Source organism: Pseudophryne corroboree, chromosome 6, assembly GCF_028390025.1.
Source record: "Pseudophryne corroboree isolate aPseCor3 chromosome 6, aPseCor3.hap2, whole genome shotgun sequence".
NCBI lineage: Eukaryota > Metazoa > Chordata > Amphibia > Anura > Myobatrachidae > Pseudophryne > Pseudophryne corroboree.
Window position 1 is genome coordinate 115,400,625 of NC_086449.1, and position 18,073 is coordinate 115,418,697.

The 18,073-nt window shown below is 48.4% G+C and overlaps 1 protein-coding gene across 3 annotated transcripts in view; it reads left to right on the plus strand.

Annotated features, from left to right (window-relative positions):
- The window catches only part of LOC134936600 (serine/threonine-protein kinase N1-like), a 287,425-nt gene that overhangs the window by 149,309 nt on the left and 120,043 nt on the right, over positions 1 to 18,073 (plus strand). For all 3 annotated transcript variants that reach the window (XM_063931713.1, XM_063931712.1, XM_063931711.1), the window contains exons 2-3: positions 8,760 to 9,153; positions 9,861 to 10,000. In XM_063931713.1, the coding sequence (XP_063787783.1) occupies positions 8,841 to 9,153; positions 9,861 to 10,000 (453 nt within the window). In that variant the 5' untranslated portion in view covers positions 8,760 to 8,840. The remainder of the gene's footprint in view (positions 1 to 8,759; positions 9,154 to 9,860; positions 10,001 to 18,073) is intronic.

The window sequence follows — 18,073 nt, forward strand, 5'->3', positions numbered from 1 at the left end:
GTTTGGAGGTATGCACAATCTAATATACATCCCCCACCTTCCATCGAAGCCTCCCTGTCTTAAGTGCCCCTGGCAACCACAAGGCTTAATCCGGCCCTGCCTGCACAGGTACAAAAGCTGTGCCTCCGTTGTCCAGACCCCCCCCCCCCCCCCCTAACCGTGTTCTAATGCCGTTGGCACACACCCTCCCCCTCCGCGACCGCCTCTGCCTGTCAATCAGGCAGAGGCGATTGCAGCCCAGAGATGCTGATAGCATCTCACTAAGCTCCCGGGGTGCGCACGTGCAGTGTTGCTGCATAGCGTGCGCACTCCACAAAAAGATCCAGACTGCGATCGCTGCCGCTGCAGCGATCCAGTCTGAAACACCCCCTATGTTTGGAATCCCAACAGCAGTAACACTACACCTATTACTTACTGCAGTGCTAATCAGTAAGAGAGACAAGTATATGAGGTGGCCAGTGGCCACATGTCTCTTGCCGGACCTACTCTAGACAGAGCCACTGGTAATTTATATAGCCTCTCTCGCATGCTGGTTTGATAGAATGCTTTGGGACTCGTAGTTCCATGTCTAAGCATTCGTCTTCCGGGATCTTGTTTATTTATATCATGTTTGGGACTCTAAGGTGGCTTTTTATGTGATTAACTATTCATTTTACCAGTGTGATGAGCTTTTAAAGGGCTAAATACTATATGAAAGTTTTTCTCATACGTCCTAGAGGATGCTGGGGACACTTCAAGAACCATGGGGTATAGACAGGATCCGCAGGAGACATAGTCACTTTAAGACTTTAAAAGGGGTGTGAACTGGCTCCTCCCTCTATGCCCCTCCTGCAGACTCCAGTTTAGAATCTGTGCCCAGGCAGACTCGATGCACACTGAGGAGCTCTACTGAGTTTCTCGGAAAAGACTTTGTTAGGTTTGTTATGTTCAGGGAGCACTGCTGGCTACAGTCTCCATGCTTCGTGGGACTTAAGGGAGAGAAGTCGGACCTACTTCTAGTGAGTTGAAAGGATCTGCTTCTTGGCTACAGGACACAATTAGCTCCTGAGGGTTTGGAACACTTGGTACACCTAGGGGTTCACTCCCAGAGCCAGCCGTCACTCCCCTTGCAGAACCAGAAGTCAGAAGACAGGTGAGTAGAAGAAGAAAAGAAGACTTCAGTGATGGCTTCTGAGGTACCGCACAGCAATCGCGCTGCGCGCCATGCTCCCACTCACAGTGGCACTGTAGGGTGCAGGGCGCGGGGATGGGGGGGTGCCCTTGGCAGCATAAAAATCCTCTGTATAGGCTGGCAAAGTCATATTGGTGTGCCTTGGCACTAAATTCGTACCCCCGCCAGCGGTGTTATTTTAAAAAAGAGCGGGCTGAAGCGCGTCATGCAGGGGGCAGGGCTTAGCCCTCACAGCTCTCCTCAGCACCATTTTCTCTCCGGAGCTGCAGAGACGCTGGTCCTTTCTCACCACTGCTATTGACAAGTAACAGGGTGCAAAACGAGGGTGGGGCACAGCAAGTTTGGTGCAAAATTAAGTGTTTAAAAAGCGCTGCAGGGTCTGAGGCATTATATAGTAAGGTTTCAGAACCGGGACAGGCGCTGGGTTGTGAGCTGGCAAACTCCCTCTGTGTTTCTCTGACAGGCTTTACTGTGGGTCTGTCCCCCTTTTGGCCCAGTGTGTCTGTGGGTGTCGGTACAGGTGTGTCGGCATGTCTGAGGCGGAGTGCTCTTCCCAGGAGGAGACTGTGTTAGGGGCAGAAACGGCTGTGGGAGTGACCCTGTCGGCACCGCCGACTACTGACTGGGTAAATGTGTTGAATGCTTTGAATGCTAATGTGGCTCTTATTAATAAGAGATTAGATAAATCTGAGTCTCAGAACCAGGTATGGAAAAAGTCTGTGGAGGATGTGTTATCACAGGTCCAGATCCCCTCGGGGTCACATAAACGTTCATTTGCTCAGTTAGCAGACACAGATACCGACACGGACACTGACTCCAGTGTCAACTATAGTGATATCAGATTAGACCCAAAATTGAGCTTTCAGTACATGATTGTGGCAATAAACGATGTGTTGCATATATCCGAGGGGGATGCGGTCAAGATGCCGCCGGCCGGAATCCCGGCGGTCAAAATACCGACTCCGGAATCCCGACCGCCACAATCCCGACATATTCTCCCTCCGTGGGTGTCCACGACACCCATAGAGGGAGAATATAATAGTGTGCCGAGCGTAGCGAGGCACCGTGCCCGCAGCGTGGCAAGCGAAGCGAGCCCGCAAGGTGCTGCGTTCTGCTCGCCACCCCTGTCGGGATTGTGTGGTCGGGATTCCGGCGTCGGCATTTCGACCGCCGGGATTCCGGCCGGCGGCATTTAGTACTGATTCCATCCGAGGACCCTGCTGTTCCTGATACTAGGGTCTGTATGTACAAGGAAAAGAAACCTGAGTAACGTTTACTCCCTCTTATGAACTGAATACCCTCTTTGAGAAAATGTGGGAAAATCCTGACAAAAAGTTTCTGATTCCCAAAAGGATTCAGGTGGCGTATCCGTTCCCCTCTGGGGATAGAGAAAAGTGGGAGTCATCCCCAATTGTGGGCAAGGCTCTATCACGGTTGTCTAAAAAGGTGGCTTTACCGTCTCCTGACACAGCAGCCCTTAAGGATCCTGCGGATCATAGACAGGAAAATCCGTTAAAATCCATTTACGTCACCACAGGTACACTGCTCAGACCAACCATCGCATCTGCGTGGGTGAGTAGTGCTATTGAAAAGTGGGCAGAGAACTTGTCATCTGATATAGATACCCTAGATAGGGATAGCATCCTGTTAACTCTGGGTTATATCAAGGACGCTGCGGCCTACCTAAAGGAGGCGGCGAGAGATATAGGCATTTTGGGATCCAAAGCCAATACCATGGCGATTTCAGCTAGGAGGGCATTGTGGATTTATCAATGGAATGCTGATGCTGACTCTAAGAAAGCTATGGAGTCTCTCCCATATAAGGGTAGTGTCTTGTTTGGTGACAGTCTCACTGATGGGTCTGGGACTCAGGGTCGACAACAAAAAGGTCGACACACCTTAGGTCGACGCCAATTGGTCGACACACCTTAGGTCGACATGGACAAAATGTCGACATGGGAAAAGGTCGACATTAGTTTTTATGTTTTTTTTGGTGTCGCTTTACTCGCCATGCTTCGGGCATGGTGCCTTCGCTCCGCTACCGCTTCGCTCGGCACAGATTACCGTTCCAATCGTAGTCCACGTGGATCGTTAAGTATGAAAAGGTTCCAAAAAAGATAAAAAAAATTGTGAAAAACTCATGTCGACCTTTTTCCATGTCGACCTTGTTCCTGTCGACCTTTTGTCCATGTCGAACTAAGGTGTGTCGACCAATTGGCGTCGACCAAAGGTGTGTCGACCTTTTTGTTGTCGACCTGGAGTTTGGATACCCTCACTGATTTGGTATCTACGGCTAAGTCGTCATTTTTGCCTTATGTTCCTCCACAACAAAAGAAAGCTCACCACTTTCAGATGCAGTCCTTTCGGCCAAATAAATACAAAAAAGGCCGAGGTTATTCCTTCCTTGCTAATAGGGGAAGAGGAAAGGGTAAAAGCTCTCCGGCCGTGGCAGGTTTCCAGGAGCAGAAGTCCTCCCCGGCTTTTGCCAAATCCACCGCATGACGCTGGGGCTCCTCTGTGGGAGTCCACACCGATGGGGGCACATCTCAAGCTCTTCAGTCAATTCTGGGCTCGTTCGGCCCTGGACCCATGGGTTTTAGAAATAGTGTCCCAGGGGTACAAAACTGGAGTTTCAAGACGTTCCCCCTCACCGATTTTTCAAATTGGCCTTACCAGCTTCTCTTCCGGACAGGAAGGTTGTATGCAATGCAATACAAAAGTTGTGTCTAAATCAACTCATTATCAGGGTTCCCCCATCACATCAGGGAGAAGGTTTCTATTCAAGCCTGTTTGTGGTCCCGAAACCGGACGGCTCAGTCAGACCAATTCTGAACCTAAAGTCCCTCAATCTTTACCTAAGAAAATTCAAATTCAAGATGGAATCTCTCCGAGCAGTGATCTCCAGTCTGGAGGAAGGGGATTTCATGGTGTCGGTCGACATAAAGGATGCCTACTTACACGTCCCCATATATCCTCCGCATCAGGCTTACCTGAGGTTTGCTATTCAGGATGGTCATTACCAATTTCAGACGTTGCCGTTTGGTCTGTCCACGGCTCCGAGGATTTTCACCAAGGTAATGGCGGATATGATGGTTCTCCTTCACAAACAAGGAGTCACAATTTTCACTTACTTGGACGATCTCCTGATAAAGGCGAGATCCAAAGACAAGCTGGAGCAGGACATTGCGCTCTCCCTGACAGTTCTGCAGCAACATGGTTGGCTCCTAAACTTGCCAAAGTCACAGTTGAATCCGATGAAACGGCTGTCGTTTTTGGGAATGATTCTGGACACGGAATTACAGAGAGGTTTTCTTCCAGAAGGGAAGATTCTGGAAATTCAGAGTTTGGTCAAACAAATTATGAAACCAGCGAGAGTATCAATCCATCAATGCAGTGGATTGCTGGGGAAGATGGTGGCGGCCTACGAGGCCATTCAATTTGTCAGATTCCATGCCAGAGTGTTTCAGTGGGACCTATTGGACAAGTGGTCCGGATTCCATCTGCACATACACCGGAAAATAATCCTGTCCTCCAAGACCAGAATCTCACTTCTGTGATGGCTGCACAGCTCTCACCTCCTAGAGGGACACAGGTTCGGGATCCAGGACTGGATCCTAGTAACCACAGATGTGAGTCTCCGAGGCTGGGGAGCAGTCACACAGGGGGAAACCTTCCAGGGAAAATGGTCAAGCCAGGAAGTTTGTTTACACATAAACATTCTGGAGTTAAGGGCCATTTACAACGGCCTTCTTCAAGCGGAATGTCCTCTTCGCAACCTGCCGGTCCTAATACAGTCAGACAACATAACAGCAGTAGTGCACATAAACCGCCAGGGCGGAACAAAGAGCAGGGCGGCAATGGCAGAGGCCGCAAAAGTTCTCCGCTGGGCGGAAAGACATACAAGCGCTCTGTCAGCAATCTTCATTACAGGAGTGGACAACTGGGAAGCAGACTTCCTCAGCAGACACGATCTCCATCTAGGAGAGTGGGGTCTTCATCAAGAGGTCTTCACAGAAGTGACAAGTCTTTGGGGAATTCCTCAAATAGACATGATGGCGTCTCGCCTCAACAACAAACTTCAGAGATATTGTTCCAGGTCGAGGGACCCTCAAGCAATAGCAGTGGACGCGCTGGTGACACCATGGGTGTTTCAGTCGGTGTACGTGTTCCCTCCGCTTCCACTCATTCCAAAGGTGCTAAAGAGCATAAGAAGAACAAAAGTTCAGGCGATCCTCATTGTTCCGGACTGGCTAAGGAGGGCTTGGTATCCAGATCTTCAGGAATTACTCATAAGAGATCCCTGGCCTCTTCCTCTGCGAGAGGATCTGTTACAGCAGGGGCCATGCGTATATCACGACTTACCGTGGCTAAGTTTGACGGCTTGGCGGTTGAACGCCAGATCCTAGCCCGAAAGGGTATTCCCAGTGAAGTCATTCCCACACTTCTTCAGGCTAGAAAAGGAGTAACGTCTAAACATTATCACCGTATTTGGAGAAAATATGTGTCTTGATGTGAATCCAAGAAGGCTCCTACGGAAGAATTTCAGCTAGGGCGTTTCCTCCATTTCCTGCAAGCAGGTGTGGATGCGGGCCTAAAGTTAGGCTCGATTAAAGTACAAATTTCGGCCTTATCGGTTTTCTTTCAAAAACAATTGGCCTTCCTTCCAGAAGTTGAGACTTTCGTGAAAGGAGTTTTGCACATCCAACCTCCATTTGTGCTCCCAGTGGCACCATGGGATCTTACCGTGGTGTTGCATTTCCTTTAGTCACATTGGTTTGAACCTTTACAGAAGGTAGAGTTGAAATTTCTCACTTGGAAAGTGGTCATGCTATTGGCCTTAGCATCTGCAAAGCGGGTGTCTGAGTTAGCGGCTTTGTCTCACAAGAGTCCTTATTTAATCTTCCATGAAGATAGAGCGGAGTTGAGGACTCGTCAACAATTTCTGCCGAAGGTGGTTTCATCGTTCCACATGAACCAGCCTATTGTGGTACCGGTGGCTACTGACGCCTTCACGGAGTCAAAATCTCTCGATGTTGTCAGGGCCTTAAAGATTTATGTCGCCAGAACGGCTCAACTTAGGAAAACGGAAGCTCTGTTTGTCCTGTATGCTACCAACAAGATTGGGACGCCTGCTTCCAAGCAGACTATTGCGCGCTGGATCTGTAATACGATTCAGCATGCTCATTCTACGTCTGCATTGCCGTTACCGAAATCAGTGAAGGCCCACTCTACCAGAAAGGTGGGCTCATCCTGGGCGGCTGCCCGGGGGGTCTCGGCATTACAACTCTGCCGAGCAGCTACTTGGTCGGGTTCAATCACTTCTGCTAAATTTTACAAGTTTGAGACCCTGGCTGATGAGGACCTCATGTTTGGGCAATCGGTGCTGCCGAGTCATCCGCACTCTCCCGCCCATTCTAGAGCTTTGGTATAAACCCCATGGTTCTTGAAGTGTCCCCAGCATCCTCTAGGACGTATGAGAAAATAGGATTTTAATACCTACCGGTAAATCCTTTTCTCTTAGTCCGTAGAGGATGCTGGGCGCCCTTCCCTGTGCGGACTCTATCTGCAGTTGTTAGTTATGTTTTCACATGGGTTGTGTTACGTTATGGTCAGCCTGTTGCTGACGTTGTTCATGCCGTTGACTGGAGTTTTCTGTTAAATGCCATGTTGTACGGCATTTTTGAGGTGTGAGCTGGTGTATGTCCCACCTTAGTTAACAATAAATCCTTTCCTCGAAATGTCCGTCTCCCTGGGCACAGTTCCTATAACTGGAGTCTGGAGGAGGGGCATAGAGGGAGGAGCCAGTTCACACACCTTTCAAAGTCTTAAAGTGCCCATGTCTCCTGCGGATCCCGTCTATACCTCATGGTTCTTGAAGTGTCCCCAACATCCTCTACGGGCCAAGGGAAAAGGATTTACCGGCAGGTATTAAAAAAAATTTTTTATGGTAATGCTATATTTGTATAACTTAGTATATTTTAAATTTACTTATAGATATTAAAAATGTATTTACATTAATATAAATTTGTCTTGATTTTTACTGACCTACCAGTGGTTCACAGATTTTGTATTAGTGCTGTTCCAGATTACATTTTTAATTCAACAATGTCTACATCATGACTGTTGACAATTGTGGTGTTGACATTAAGATGGTCCATAATTGTCGTCATAATTACTGCATGCCCCAATAACAATGCCACCGACTCCTCACCCCTGAGGCTGATAGTGTATGGGGATGTAGAGAGCTTAATATTGACAAGAAAATGGACATCTCAACTAGGGCTGTGGAGCGGGAGCCAATTTAGGGTGGAGACTGTAGAAATTGTTGGAATTTGTGTGTACAGGCTTGAGGATGGAGCAGAGTTTCTGTACACACTAGCAGATGCCCTGAGATAATGAGCAGCTCAGTTACTTAACCAGTGGAGTTTTTTTCTGAAGATAAAGCAGGTACAGCTGTACTCACTGTTATACACACTGGTAAATGGTGCAGAGACTGAGTGGAGCAGAGTGTTATCCAGCTCACCATGTGTATGTAGGTACCGGGAAGCGATACAGGATGCGGGAACAGCGCCTATATTGCTGGTAAACACAGGTCTAACTGGAGCTAAGTGGAAGACTACTGTATTCAACTGTGGCACTCAAACACAGATTCAAGATGGCTCCACATATGCTCAGTAGTAGACACAGCAGTCATCTTGGTACAGGGAATGAACCTCTCCTGGAGAAGCAGCAACATGGAGTCTGCGCAGTAGCAAACTCCACAGAAATTAGCTGATTCCACCTTCAAATAGCAGGACTAGAAACTCCCAGAGCTATCTTAGCAGCACACTTAGCATGACTGGCATATTTTCTGTTTGGGAACAATAAAGTGCTGTTGAAAACAAAAGGAAAAAACTGTAGCTGCAAAGTGAGGTGGAAAACTTTCCATTAGTCAGGGAGCGATCGATGAGTATAAAGTAACATAAATATATTTTATGTTCAATAAATTTAAGGACCCTTAAGGGCAGTATGGATGGGTTGGGTAGGGTAGACCGGCGCTGGAGATCCCAGCAGTCAGCATACCGACCCCGGGATCCCGACAATAGAATGCTCGCCACAGGTTCTAATCCCACTCAATGGGTGTCGTGGACACCCATGATTGGGAATAGTCCCTGTTAGTCGGCATGCCGACTGTCAGGCATGTGAACGCTCAGAATCCCGGCATTGGCATGGTGACCGCCAGGATCCTGAGCGCCGCCGGATCCCGTACGGATAGTGTAATGCTTAGCATTACTGCCTCAGCACTGAGGTCATGGGTGTGATTCCCACTATGATTAGATTTTTATTGTTTTGGTATTATGCCACCTGTTCCTGCTGCAGTCATAATCTGACCTCCCTGCTCCCTTCACTTCAACTGCAGCAAGAACAAAAGGCATAAAACCAAAACAATAAATCTAATCAACACTAAACTATATATTTTTCATTTTACGTAACCTGTTAGTTTGCATCTTATTTTAGACATTCAGTATAGAGTTTCTCATTGTGCTGCATAATAGTGTTATTTCTGCAACTTATAAACCCACTTACCAGTTTTTTGTCTTCTCCCCAGGTTAATGTCTACACTCCCTGTAGTGAGAAAGGAAAGGACGGTGCCAGGAGAGAGGCGAATGTACCTTTGGGCAGAGGAGAGATGCAGGCGGTGAGAGAAGGAAGAGCCAGTGTTGGAGAACAGAATGAAGAGATGCAGAGTTTAGATGGGAGCGACCCACCAGGGGTGGACGGCGACAAAGGGGAACAAGGGCTTGAGGAGGAGAGAGAGCGCCTGCGCAGGGAGATCTGCAGGGAGCTGAAGATTAAGGATGGAGCAGAGAGACTGCGGAGAGCTACCACTGAGCGAAAGAACCTTGGTCATGTGGAGACCATGCTAAGAACATGTGAGAGAAGACTAGATAACTTGAGACAAGAACTGGAAGGACTTGATGCTTGTCCAACGCCCAGCCCAGGTACTGTAATTCCTCAGAGCTGGGGATTATGTATGTATGATTTACCAAGTTCCTGGGTCACTATTGGTCTTTACCTCTTTCTATAATTGGCCCAACATTGTGCCCGGTCAATCCTCACCATATCCTATATGGCTATATGGACATCATAAGATGATATGACGACATTCAGACTGTCGACCATGACCATGTTGACATTCATCATGTAGGCACTGATGAAATGTCAACATAATATAATGTCGACATAGCATCACTGGCGTCTCCGCACTGACTTACCTGTTCCTGATGTCTGCAGTCGCATCTCTCTGGTTCCGGCGGTCATATGACTGTTAGTGTCAGTTCAGTCATCGGAGCGGTGTTCCAGTGAGTACATTGTCCCTAACACTAATCCCTAACTCTCCCTCTAGTGCCTAACCCAAACCTTCCCTTAGGGCCTAACCCTAACCCTTCTGTCCCGTAGCCTGACCCTAATGTCAACATTCTGGCAATGTCTAAATTTTACATGTCCACATTTCAAATGTAAACATTGTGAACATGTCAACATCCTGAGAAGTAAGAATTTTAAGAGTGTTGACATAACTGTCCACATTGTGGTGTCAGCATTGTCATTGTAGACCTATTGTCTGCATCACCATGAGATGTACAGTATGATATGTTCTTCACGGTCCGAGATAGTAAAAATAAATGTATGTACCTCTCCTTTCTTCCAGGTGGCATTACCCCCTTTAGTGTCCTCTGCCAAGACAAGCAATCTCGTATCTCGAGATTAGAGCGTCAACTGGGCATTGAGATGAGAGTGAGACAGGGAGCTGAGAATATGATTCAGATGTATAGTAACGGTTCAGTCAAGGTGAGACACAATTATATCCATTTGGAGTTCGCTAATAATTTTGCAAGGGCTGTTTTACAGATAAAAATTTGTGAAGTGAAAAGTAACAGTTAATATGATAAAGGGAAAAATACATGAAGATGCCTATTTATTAACATTATTTTAGTATCACTTTAATGTATTCATGAAAAACTGCTCCAAACCCTTTAATTGTAATTTTTTTTAGTGTAGTAACTCACATCGCATAGCCCATACTTACAATGGGAAATGCTATATGGCCCTATTTACTAAAAAGAAAAAGGTAAAAAAACACTGCAGTGTGCCATGTGATATTAACGCCAGCACAGGCTGGCAAAATCACAGGGCAGCACTGCGATATGCAGCCGTTCCCCATCTATCTCTGCCCCCTGGCAGAGAAAGCTCTGCGGGGACCAGGCTCCGGTGATCAGCTCTGCGTGTCCGATGGACATACAAGCTGATCACTGGTTAAAACAAAAATAAATAAATAAAAGTAAATAAAAATAAAATACATACTTACCAGTCCAGGGAGCCGGTGATCGGTGCTCCGATGTGGGCTTCCGGGCGCCAAGTTCTTCATGTGCTGCGCTGTGACCCACGGTGCAGTAAAGTGATGCTGCAAAGCGGCAGCTCACTTTACAGCACCCGGGGTCACAGCAGCGCACAGGATCTGGTGCCCGGCAGCCCTGCAGGAGTAGCGATCACCGGCTCCCTGGACTGGTAAGTATATTTACCATGAAGGGGGGTCCGAGGAACGCGGGTGAAAGGTCGCAATGGTGGGGGGTCAACCCAACGGCGGCTGTAGTGATGGCGGCACATGCGCAGCAAGACATTAGGGTATTTTTTTATTATTTTTAAAACGCTACTGTTGTGGATTGTCATCATGTGATAAATAGGCCTCAAAGTCATTTACAAAGCTAAAAAACATATGTTTGGCAATAGTGGAAATGATTCTGTTTATGCAGCAGTGTACCTGTGGGTAATGCAGGTTGCAATACAAAGCACCCACAGGCTACACAACAGATATTTCATTTTGCAGGGAGAAATAGTTGATGTAATGGTTAGCATTACTGCCTCACAGTACTGAGATCTTCAGGTTTTATTCTTTATGCTCACCGTGACAATAACTGTGGTGGAGTTTGTATGTTCTCCTTGTGCTTGTGTGGGTTTCCCCCGAGTGCTTCATTTTGCTTCCACAATCCAAAAATATACTGGTAGGTTATTTGGCTCCTTCCAAAATGAACCTTAATATGTATGTGCGTGTACATGTGGGTGTGGTTCATCAAATCGACAGTATCTAGGTCGACAATGTTTAGGTCGACCACTATAGGTCGACAGTCACTAGGTCGACACGGATGGAAGGTCGACAGGGTTTCTAGGTCGACAGGTCTAAAGGTCGACATGAGTTGTCACTGAGCAGGGGGAGAGAATGTGGGGGCAGCGCCGCAGTAGCCGGGTTAACATCATATACACAGAGACTCCGGGATCTTGCATTATTGCAGATACCTGGAAGTCTCTCATTAGCTGACAGTCACCAGGTCTCATAGGTAATAAGGGGGGGGGGGGGATGGGGGAGCAGATCGCCGGCTGTCAGGGACACAACAGTGACTTTGTACTTTGTAATCCCCCCTAACCTCTGTGTTCTGTTCTAGTCTTGATGTCACTCCCCCTCCTCTCTGTATTCTGTGTCAGCCATTGTCACCCACCCGTTTTCTGTCCCAACCATTGTCACCACCCTTGTGTTCTGTGTCAGCCATTGTCACCCCACCCGTGTTCTGTCCCAACCATTGTCACCTCCCCCGTGTTCTGTCCCAATCCTTGTCACCACCCCTGTATTCTGTCACTATGCCCCCCCCCCCCACATGTTCTGTCCCAACCGTTGGTACCCCTACTGTGTTCTGTCCCAGTCATTGTCACCACCCCGGTGTTCTGTCCAGGCCCAGCGACTGGGGGGGTACAAAGGGTACACCCCTCCCAGGCTAGAGGTACAGAGGGGCCCCCAGGTATGGAGGGGCACAAAATGAGCCAGCTGCGGCTAACTTATTTATAATGCATACCGCACCAGCCATCCATCTGCCGCCACACGACACCCCCTGCTCGCCGACCCCCTCCCCAGCAACTCCCGCCACTTGCTGTGTGTAGCGCAATGACCCTGCCATTGCGGTGTCATGAAATGCTATCCAGGATAGCTTTTCATGACACCGCAATGGCGGCGTCATTGCGCTACACACAGCAAGATCCTCACAGCAAGATAGTATGCTGCGCCCGCGCTGAAAATCTTCTGTCCCCATTGCCAAGGCCAGCCTACAGCGGAAGGATGCAACCTGTCCAAGCACAAGAAGCAAGCTGCAGGAGCGTTGTGTGTCTTCTCCGCACTTGCAGAAACCCTCCCTACCTAGTGTGCGGTAAGCGTATATTTATTTCATTTAAATCCAATGTAATACTGACAACTTTCTGCAGTATTGTGCAACTTACAGTATTTTAGCCATGAGTGCCGTACCACTAATACTGTATCTCCCTAACTTTCATGTGAAGGCACCAGTATTTATTCATTTTACAATGAATCCGGCACTCTATGATGTCCCCTTAGGGCTTACTTGCTCCTGTGCCCTCCTTAGTAGGCCTGTGTCTCTATAATAGAATACAGATGAAGGCGGCACTCGGAGGCTGGTGAATGGTGTAAAAGTGGATTTAATTAAGTCAACGTTTCGGGGATGTGGATTGCTGTCCATAGGAAGGGGAGTACATCTCTGAAATGTTGACTTAATTAAATCCACTTTCTCTATCGTCCTAGTGGATGCTGGGGTTCCTGAAAGGACCATGGGGAATAGCGGCTCCGCAGGAGACAGGGCACAAAAAGTAAAGCTTTTCCAGATCAGGTGGTGTGCACTGGCTCCTCCCCCTATGACCCTCCTCCAGACTCCAGTTAGATTTTTGTGCCCGGCCGAGAAGGGTGCAATCTAGGTGGCTCTCCTAAAGAGCTGCTTAGAAAAAGTTTAGCTAGGTTTTTTATTTTACAGTGATTCCTGCTGGCAACAGGATCACTGCAGCGAGGGACTGAGGGGAGAAGGAGTCAACTCACCTGCGTGCAGGATGGATTGGCTTCTTGGCTACTGGACATCAAGCTCCAGAGGGACGATCACAGGTACAGCCTGGATGGTCACCGGAGCCGCGCCGCCGGCCCCCTTGCAGATGCTGAAGTCAGAAGAGGTCCAGAATCGGCGGCTGAAGACTCCTGCAGTCTTCTAAAGGTAGCGCACAGCACTGCAGCTGTGCGCCATTTTCCTCTCAGCACACTTCACACGGCAGTCACTGAGGGTGCAGGGCGCTGGGAGGGGGGCGCCCTGGGAGGCAAATGTAACCTATATAAAGGCTAAAAATACCTCACATATAGCCCCCAGAGGCTATATGGAGATATTTAACCCCTGCCTGATTTCTCTAAATAGCGGGAGACGAGCCCGCCAGAAAAGGGGCGGGGCCTATCTCCTCAGCACACGGCGCCATTTCCTCTCACAGCTCCGCTGGTCAGGACGGCTCCCAAGTCTCTCCCCTGCACTGCACTACAGAAACAGGGTAAAACAGAGAGGGGGGGCAAATTTATGGCGATATTTTGATATAACAAAGCAGCTATAAGGGAGCACTTATTATAAGGCTATCCCTGATATATATATATATATAGCGCTTTTGGTGTGTGCTGGCAAACTCTCCCTCTGTCTCCCCAAAGGGCTAGTGGGTCCTGTCTTCGTTAGGAGCATTCCCTGTGTGTCTGCTGTGTGTCGGTACGTGTGTGTCGACATGTATGAGGACGATATTGGCGTGGAGGCGGAGCAATTGCCAAATATGAGGATGTCACCCCCTAGGGAGTCGACACCAGAATGGATGCCTTTATTTATGGAACTACGGGATAGTGTCAACACGCTAAAGCAGTCGTTTGACGACATGAGACGGCCGGACAATCAATTAGTGCCTGTCCAGGCGACTCAAACACCGTCAGGGGCTGTGAAACGCCCTTTGCCTCAGTCGGTCGACACAGACCCAGACACAGGCGATGACTCCAGTGGTGACGGTGACGAATCAACCGTATTTTCCAGTAGGGCCACACGTTATATGATTTTGGCAATGAAGGAGGCGTTACATTTAGCTGATACTACAGGTACCACTAAACAGGGTATTATGTGGGGTGTGAAAAAACTACCTATAGTTTTTCCTGAATCAGAAGAATTAAATGACGTGTGTAATGAAGCGTGGGTTGCCCCTGATAAAAAGCTGATAATTTCAAAGAAATTATTGGCATTATACCCTTTCCCGCCAGAGGTTAGGGAGCGCTGGGAAACACCTCCTAGGGTGGACAAGGCGCTAACACGCTTATCTAAACAAGTGGCGTTACCCTCTCCTGAGACGGCCGCACTTAAAGATCCATCAGATAGGAGGATGGAAAATATCCAAAAAAGTATATACACACATGCAGGTGTTATACTACGACCAGCTATAGCGACTGCCTGGATGTGCAGTGCTGGGGTAGTTTGGTCAGAGTCCCTGATTGAAAATATTGATACCCTGGACAGGGACAATATTTTACTGTCGTTAGAACAAATAAAGGATGCATTTCTTTATATGCGTGATGCACAGAGGGATATCTGCACACTGGCATCACGGGTAAGTGCTATGTCCATTTCGGCCAGAAGAACTTTATGGACGCGACAGTGGACAGGCGATGCGGACTCAAAACGGCATATGGAAGTTTTGCAGTATAAAGGGGAGGAGTTATTTGGAGTCGGTCTATCAGATTTGGTGGCCACGGCTACAGCCGGGAAATCCACCTTTCTACCTCAAGTCACTCCCCAACAGAAAAAGGCACCGACCTTTCAACCGCAGCCCTTTCGTTCCTTTAAAAATAAGAGAGCAAAGGGCTATTCATATCTGCCACGAGGCAGAGGTCGAGGGAAGAGACAGCAACAGGCAGCTCCTTCCCAGGAACAGAAGCCCTCCCCGGCTTCTACAAAAGCCTCAGCATGACGCTGGGGCTTCTCAAGCGGACTCGGGGACGGTGGGGGGTCGTCTCAAAAATTACAGCGCGCAGTGGGCTCACTCGCAAGTAGATCCCTGGATCCTGCAGATAATATCTCAGGGGTACAGGTTGGAATTAGAGACAGATCCACCTCGCCGTTTCCTGAAGTCTGTTTTACCAACGTCCCCCTCCGAAAGGGAGACGGTTTTGGAAGCCATTCACAAGCTGTACTCTCAGCAGGTGATAGTCAAGGTACCTCTTCTACAACAAGGGAAGGGGTATTATTCCACTCTTTTTGTGGTACCGAAGCCGGATGGCTCGGTAAGGGCTATTCTAAATCTGAAGTCCTTGAACCTGTACATAAAGAAGTTCAAGTTCAAGATGGAGTCACTCAGAGCAGTGATAGCGAACCTGGAAGAGGGGGACTTTATGGTATCCTTGGACATCAAGGATGCGTATCTCCATGTTCCAATTTACCCCTCACACCAGGGGTACCTCAGGTTCGTTGTACAAAACTGTCACTATCAGTTTCAGACGCTGCCGTTCGGATTGTCCACGGCACCTCGGGTCTTTACAAAGGTAATGGCCGAGATGATGATTCTTCTTCGAAGAAATGGCGTATTAATTATCCCATACTTGGACGATCTCCTAATAAGGGCAAGGCCCAGAGAACAGCTAGAGATGGGATTAGCACTGTCTCAAGAAGTGCTAAAACAGCACGGGTGGATTCTGAATATTCCAAAATCCCAGTTAATGCCGACAACTCGTCTGCTGTTCCTAGGGATGATTCTGGACACGGTTCAGAAAAAGGTTTTTCTCCCGGAGGAAAAAGCCAAGGAGTTATCCGAGCTTGTCAGGAACCTCCTAAAACCAGGAAAGGTGTCTGTACATCAATGCACAAGAGTCCTGGGAAAAATGGTGGCTTCTTACGAAGCAATTCCATTCGGCAGATTCCACGCAAGAATTTTCCAAAGGGATCTGTTGGACAAATGGTCAGGGTCGCATCTTCAGATGCACCTACGGATAACCCTGTCTCCAAGGACAAGGGTGTCTCTTCTGTGGTGGTTGCAGAGTCCTCATCTATTGGAGGGCCGCAGATTCGGCATACAGGATTGGATCCTGGTGACCACGGACGCCAGCCTGAGAGGCTGGGGAGCAGTCACACAAGGAAGAAACTTCCAGGGAGTATGGACGAGCCTGGAAACGTCTCTTCACATAAACATATTGGAACTAAGAGCAATATACAATGCTCTAAGCCAGGCAGAACCTCTGCTTCAAGAAAAATCGGTGTTGATCCAGTCGGACAACATCACGGCAGTCGCCCATGTGAACAGACAGGGCGGCACAAGAAGCAGGAGTGCAATGGCAGAAGCTGCAAGGATTCTTCGCTGGGCAGAGAATCATGTGATAGCACTGTCAGCAGTGTTCATCCCGGGAGTGGACAACTGGGAAGCAGACTTCCTCAGCAGACACGATCTTCACCCGGGAGAGTGGGGACTTCATCCAGAAGTCTTCCACATGCTGGTAACCCGTTGGGAAAGACCGATGGTGGACATGATGGCGTCTCGCCTCAACAAAAAACTGGACAGGTATTGCGCCAGGTCAAGAGATCCGCAGGCAATAGCTGTGGACGCGCTGGTAACGCCTTGGGTGTACCAGTCGGTGTATGTGTTTCCTCCTCTGCCTCTCATACCAAAAGTATTGAGAATTATACGGCAAAGAGGCGTGAGAACGATACTAGTGGTTCCGGATTGGCCAAGAAGGACTTGGTACCCGGAACTTCAAGAGATGATCACGGAAGATCCGTGGCCTCTACCTCTAAGGAGGGACTTGCTTCAGCAGGGTCCCTGTCTGTTTCAAGACTTACCGCGGCTGCGTTTGACGGCATGGCGGTTGAACGCCGGATCCTAAAGGAAAAAGGCATGCCGGAAGAAGTCATTCCTACTTTGATTAAAGCGAGGAAGGAAGTAACCGTGCAACATTATCACCGAATTTGGCGAAAATATGTTGCGTGGTGCGAAGATCGGAGTGCTCCGACGGAGGAATTTCAACTGGGTCGATTCCTACATTTCCTGCAATCAGGATTGTCTATGGGTCTCAAATTGGGATCTATTAAGGTTCAAATTTCGGCCCTGTCGATTTTCTTTCAAAAAGAATTGGCTTCAGTCCCTGAAGTCCAGACCTTTGTTAAGGGAGTGCTGTATATACAGCCGCCTGTGGTGCCTCCAGTGGCACCGTGGGATCTCAATGTGGTTTTGGAATTTCTAAAATCTCATTGGTTTGAACCACTAAAAAAGGTGGATTTGAAATATCTCACATGGAAAGTGACCATGCTTCTAGCCCTGGCTTCGGCCAGGAGAGTGTCAGAACTGGCAGCTTTATCTTACAAAAGCCCATATCTGATTTTCCATTCGGACAGGGCAGAACTGCGGACTCGTCCGCATTTTCTCCCTAAGGTGGTGTCAGCATTTCATCTGAACCAGCCTATTGTAGTGCCTGCGGCTACAAGTGACTTGGAGGACTCCAAGTTACTGGACGTTGTCAGAGCATTAAAAATATATATTGCAAGGACAGCTGGAGTCAGAAAATCTGACTCGTTGTTTATATTGTATGCACCCAACAAGATGGGTGCTCCTGCGTCTAAGCAGACGATTGCTCGTTGGATCTGTAGCACAATCCAACTTGCACATTCTGTGGCAGGCCTGCCACAGCCTAAATCTGTAAAGGCCCACTCCACAAGGAAGGTGGGCTCATCTTGGGCGGCTGCCCGAGGGGTCTCGGCATTACAACTCTGCCGAGCAGCTACGTGGTCAGGGGAGAACACGTTTGTAAAATTTTACAAATTTGATACTCTGGCTAGGGAGGACCTGGAGTTCTCTCATTCGGTGCTGCAGAGTCATCCGCACTCTCCCGCCCGTTTGGGAGCTTTGGTATAATCCCCATGGTCCTTTCAGGAACCCCAGCATCCACTAGGACGATAGAGAAAATAAGATTTTACTTACCGATAAATCTATTTCTCGGAGTCCGTAGTGGATGCTGGGCGCCCATCCCAAGTGCGGATTATCTGC